The sequence below is a fragment of the Narcine bancroftii genome, chromosome 10, assembly GCF_036971445.1.
Source record: "Narcine bancroftii isolate sNarBan1 chromosome 10, sNarBan1.hap1, whole genome shotgun sequence".
NCBI classification, from domain to species: domain Eukaryota; kingdom Metazoa; phylum Chordata; class Chondrichthyes; order Torpediniformes; family Narcinidae; genus Narcine; species Narcine bancroftii.
Genome location: NC_091478.1, coordinates 20,258,871 through 20,264,870, shown reverse-complemented (window position 1 = coordinate 20,264,870; position 6,000 = coordinate 20,258,871). Strand labels below are relative to the sequence as shown.

Genomic DNA, 6,000 nt, shown 5'->3' with positions numbered 1-6,000 from the left:
CCAGTAAGGGGGTGGGGGGGGGGGGGTTGTCGAAAGCTCAACAAACCTGAGCTCCACTCCAGGCCATGACACTGGAGAAGTGTGTGATCACTGGTGACTTTCCCTCACAGGCAAATAATTCTCTTGTTATAATCATTTGTCCAGACTCATTGTTTCTGGGACTCACTCACCTTGTTCCTCATGTCACAGACCTTAAACAACTGCCACCTGTCGGTTCTGGGCTTGACTGATAACTGCAGCCCCCAATTAACTCCCTCTATCACCTGTCCAATCATGTCATAATTTGTCTTCCATCAATTTAATACTTTTCTACAAGGCCCAAGCTTATCCTGCTCCACTACTGCCATGATAGTTTTAAATTTATATTTTTAAATGTAAATTTTTTTTTTTTTTAAATATAAACATACAACATGGTAACAGGCCCACGAGTCTGTGCTGCCCCAATTATATCCAATTAACCAACAACCCCTGGTATGTTAAGGAAGAGTGATCACTATTCCCAAGTTTTAGTGGGGGGGGGGGGCGCAAATCAATTCAAATGGAAATAGAGATACCAAAAACTTAAAAGAATGAAATATTTTATTTTAAGAATTAGCTGAAGGATGCATCATTCTAGCCTCAGGGATGTTACAATGCTGCACTTGCAGAAGGTCATAATGAGATTAATGTGCATGATAAATAAATGTTTTCTTTTGCAAACTTCATTTTGGCCATCAGTTGACAGGCTCTGTTTCCTTCATGAGCCACTGTAATGCTTCCACTTTTCCCTGCTTCTCCAGTTCTGCTCCAATCACCTCTCTGCATAGCCGGTGATAGTGGTTAAGCCAATCGCGCTGAGGGACAATGATAAATCATCGTTAAATTGGGCATAATAAACCAAGCTGTTGCATGACTGCATTGCAGGAGTACTGTTGAGAGGAACAAAAGGAGCTGAATCTTGAAGCAAGTGAATAATGAAAAAATCACGCTTTAATGTTTGAGACATGAAATTTTAGTGATGAAGCCAGATTGGTTTCCCACACTCTATTGGATGCCTAATACATCTATAATTGTTCTAATCACATCTGCATCCACAAAATTATGGTTTTATGTCAGATAACTGTACACATTGTCAACACAGTTTGAGATAGTCAATTCACATACGTCGTGCTCAAATACACAATGTATTAATCCACTCTCGAAGAAAATACAAAAGAGCACAAGAAATAAGACAAGTCAGCTATCTGCGGCTATGTCTGATCCTCCATTCAATAAGAAGTGGCTAATCTGGTTGTTGACTCCGTTACATTTGCTTGTTTTCCATAACCCTTCATTCCCCTCTAATTCAAAAAATCTGTGCCTTAAATACATTTAATGAGCCAGCCTTTACTGCTTCGGGGAATTCCACAGATTCTCTCCCTTTGGGACCAGTTCTTTCTCACCTGTCTTAAATCTACTCCCCTAAAGCGTGAGGCAATGCTCCCTGATCATAGCCCTCACCTGCCAGAGGAAACAACCTCTCAGCTTCTATCTCATCTGTTCCTTTAACAATTTTATACAAGTTTATCCCCCCTCCCTTTGAAACTCCAATGAGTATCATTCCAACTTGCTCAACCTCTCCTCATAAGATGACTCCTCATTTTCAGAATAAACCTGCTGAACGAGCTCTGCATTCCCTCCAAAGTCAACGTTGTCTCCCTCATCTGGACAATTGTATGTAGTACTTCAGGAGCAGGCCTCACTCTTACCCTGGACAGTTACAGCAAAACATTCCAGCTCGTACATTCAATTATTTGCCATGAAATATGACATCCCATTTGCCTTCTCTACATCAGTGAGACTGGTCGCAGATTGGCAGATCACTTCACTGAGCACCTCTACTCCCTCTGCCACAATAAATACCTCCCAGTAGCCAACCATTTCAATTCTAAGTCACACTCCCCATGCCTGTCCATGGCCTTGTGTTCTGCCCCACCCTGACCACCTGCAGATTGAAGGACCACTACCTTATTTTCCATCTGGGCTCTCTCCAGCTAGATGGCATTAACATCAACTCCTCTACTTTCTGCTAACCAGGTCACCTTTTCTTTCCCCTTCCCCCTCCACTCACCTATTCTTCCTTCCCCTGATTGCTGTTGTCCCCTCCCTCCCTTCTCCACCTATCATCTCCTGCCTTTGCCACTCTCCCTCCCCATCCCTTTTGTTCGGACACCTATAGTTGCCGACTCTTTCATCCCTTGATGAAGGGATCAAGCCTGAAACATTGGTTATGTATTTTTACCTTTGCTTCTTGGACACTTTTGGGTATATTTTGTATTTTGGGCTATTGATCACAAATCAAAATTTTGCCATCAGGTACTATTTATTTTAGATATACTGTATATTTTGGCATATACCACTTTCAGATAAAATGGTCCCCATTTTTAGCCTGAATTTCCTGGTGTTGTATGAGCAAACAAGATGATCCACCAATTTTCTGCAAGGAAAGTGCTGGATGCTGGTATCCAGGCCTCCCAGCAACAACCCAAACTTTGTTACAACACCCTGATCACCAAGGAATAAATCTGTAAATTGAGTACAATAACAGTTTTTAAAAAAAAACAAAACCTTTGCTCTGGTCAGGAAGATGCCAAATGGGGCCGGGTCCAAGTCTTCAGCATTGGCTGAAGTCAGAGTTGGCGAGTTATTTTCAACATCGAGGGTGGTGCTGTCTGCATCGAAGAAGTCTCCTCACTGCCCAAGTGTGCTCGGTGCAGGAACCATGACTACGTGTTGGCTTAGGGGGCACTGGTTCCCAGGCAGGAGCAGGGACCTCTATCACTACAATTGTAAAATGTCTGGGTGTGTTTTGGTGACATTGGGGAGGTGTCGTGAAGCAGCAGCACCGGTGAGGTGCTTCAAGGGTCGTCTTGTATGTCAAATAAATATTGAGCAGATTTTTGAGTAGAACTTAAGGTCTCATTTTTCTGCCATATAAGATGACCCTTTTTGAGTGCTGTATGGGCGTTTCATGGGTCATTTTATATGCCGAAATATACAGTAACCTATTTTTGTGATTTCCTCTCATATTTTAAGTCTACTTCAAGCATAAAAACCATGAAGTCCAACGTGTCATTGAAAATTCATGTTCTGCATTTGCTCTTGGACTCCGTCCCTGCTGATCTTAGTGCAGTCAGTGACTAACATGGTGAAAGGTTTCACCAGGATATTGTGACCATGGAAAAACTGAATCAAGGCAACTGGAATCCACCTATAGTTGCCGACTATTGTTGGGCCCTGACACAAGAGACATAAGATCCTGAGTAAACATGAAAATCAGCGGCAAAACATTTTTAGGCCAATTGAACTAATGCAACGTGTCAGCATCATTATGTGATTAAACATGCTAAATTCAATAAAAATTCATTTAAGGTTTCTCCAGCTTCCTATGTGATGCAACAAATCTGAAATGATTGTTGTATTCAGTTTGAAGTTGTCTATCATAATCCCCATTTTTTTTCAGGAAGCAAACCTTGTGGAAAAAAAATTGTCCAGTATAATCTCCAGGCACCAAGTTCACCCGGATGAGACAACCAGTCTACCAGATTTTAAGGACTAATTACCATACAAGATCAGCAAGTGATTTTTCCCTTATTGAAACAACCTGAGATTGAATCTTCATCTTGAGCTTTAGATCGTGTGTCTTAAAACTTATCCACCATGGAAACCTTCACTGTGGCTTTTGTTTTACTTCACCAATCTAGCATTCACTTGGCTAGCATCACCCTTCTACTGTCCTGTGCACCACCACTTCTGGGTCACAAATCACACTCCAAAACAGTGCAAGCTGCAAACTCTAGCTGGCAGCCCAGTGCATTAGTAAGGAAACATTATATTGTCAGAAATGCCAGAATCTTGGATGGGATATTAATTCCAGTTCTATTCCCAAAAGAAAATATGCCATTATTTCAAAGAACAGATGAGATTTCCCCAGTGTCCAGGCCAATATTTCTACTTCAAAACAATATTATTAAAAAACAAAACAGATTATCTTGTCATTAACATACAGTACACATATATTCAAACTAGCTATTGCAATTTCTGTATTATGTAGAATACTTCACTAGCTCTAAAGTGCTTTAAAACATCCTGCAATCAAAGTATATTACATAAACATCTTTTTTCTTTCTACAAAGTCATAGTCAAGCAAAACTCTGAATCTTAACCTGCAAAAGGTACATTTCCTTGTTTGTCTGTTAACTTGTCTAAAACTGGTTACAGACCAGAATTGCTTTGCTTCTACTCTAAAATCCTCATTTTTAATTCCCTTCAAAACCTAGAGCATGTCCCTTTGGAGCATAGACGAGGAGAAATTTCTTCCGCCAGAGGGTGGTGGTGAATTTGTTGCCTCAGATGGCAAGTCATTGGGTACATTTAAAGTGGAGGTTGATAGGTTCTTTATTCATAAGGGTATAAAAAGGTTAAAGGGAGAAGGCAGGAAAATGGGGTTGAAGGGTAAATAAATCAGCCATGATGTGAATGGCTTAATTCTATTGCTAAATCTGATGGCCTCGCCTCTCCCTTCCTCAGAAACCTTGTGTAGCCCTATAAACATTCAATGCCCTCACATGCTGGCATCTTGCACATGTTGTCTTGGATCAAAGTTCCTCCCCAGAACTTTCAAATTGGCTCTAATAACCATAGAACCTGTCTCTCTGACAAAACTACCTCAACATCACTTATGATTGGTAATGCAGACATGCCACACTTTGATATTTTGCCAATTCATTTAATTTTACAAGTGCTTCTGTAATTGCTACCAATTTAACCCAAATCCAAGATGATCAAAACTCCAGTCTAACTTTCAAATCAATACACCAGCCAGAAATCTTGTTAATGTCATTAGTGTTCAAGTGAAAAATGATTGCACATACTCTGTGAAACTATAACCAACCACAGCATATTTCACAATTACTTAATGTTATGTCCAGATAGTCAAATCAGATCTTTAATTCATAACTAATTATATATAACAGATTCTTACCTCTTTTTCAGTGAGTAACTCGACATTCACCATTTTGGTTTGAATTGGGACAAGTGTCAATACTTCAAATGTAAGGCTCTCTCTGTTCAGAAATCGATACTAAACAAAAATAAATGTACTTTAAATTCAGAACACATCTATTACCATTTTCAATTTTCCTATGAAAAGTACAATTACTGAATTATCTTTGAAAAACATGACTAAAACAACATATCTCTCTTTTCCAAACAATGATAAGGAGTATTGAAGTTGGATTTAAATTAGATTTGTACCATTCCTTTGCTAAATCTGTGAATGCAACTTTTCACATTACTTATTTATCTCGGGAAATAATGATTTTCAAGTAAAGTTTATTGTCATCCAATTGGACAAGTACAACCCGAAGAAACAGCATTCTCGGGTCCTCGGTGCAAAACACGCAGACACACAACCAGACATAATACATGTACAAATATTGATTCATGAATAAGAGACTCAAATGGTTGGTGTGAGCAGTTCCTTCAGTCGTTCAGCATTCTTACTGCCTGTGGGAAGAAGCTGTTCCTCAGCCTGGTGGCGCTGGCTCTGATACTCCTCTATTTCTTTCCTGACAGGAACAGCTAAAGGATGCTGTATGCAAGATGGAAGGGGTCCTCGATGATTTTGTATGCCCTTTCCAGACAAGGATCCTGGTAGATTGTCAATGTGGGGATGATTATTCCCAGGATTATTAGCCTTGCAATTTATCTATTCTGTTGCATTTACTTAGAAGCATTCAAGTCTCTCTGCCAGTTGTAGGACTGCACCAGTCAAGTTATGCATACTGGTTACTAATAACTCAGATGCCAAAGAATTTCCAATGCTTATTAAAGTAATAACGCTGACCATCAATGCTGCAAACTGCAATGAATCCAATGGGGACTGAAATGTTGTACAGATTTTATGAACATGATTCTTTAAAGTAAATTTAATTCTTTTTAAATTTAGACCTACGCACAGCACGGTAACAAGCCTTTTGG

General features: G+C 39.8%; 1 protein-coding gene across 2 annotated transcripts in view; it reads right to left on the bottom strand.

Annotated features, from left to right (window-relative positions):
* Positions 1–561: 561 nt before the first annotated feature.
* Positions 562–6,000, bottom strand: part of xpnpep1 (X-prolyl aminopeptidase (aminopeptidase P) 1, soluble) — a 56,003-nt gene continuing 50,564 nt past the window's right edge. For both annotated transcript variants that reach the window (XM_069900094.1, XM_069900095.1), the window contains 2 exons: positions 5,003–5,101; positions 562–833 (listed from right to left, as the gene is read on the bottom strand). In XM_069900094.1, the coding sequence (XP_069756195.1) occupies positions 714–833; positions 5,003–5,101 (219 nt within the window). In that variant the 3' untranslated portion in view covers positions 562–713. The remainder of the gene's footprint in view (positions 834–5,002; positions 5,102–6,000) is intronic.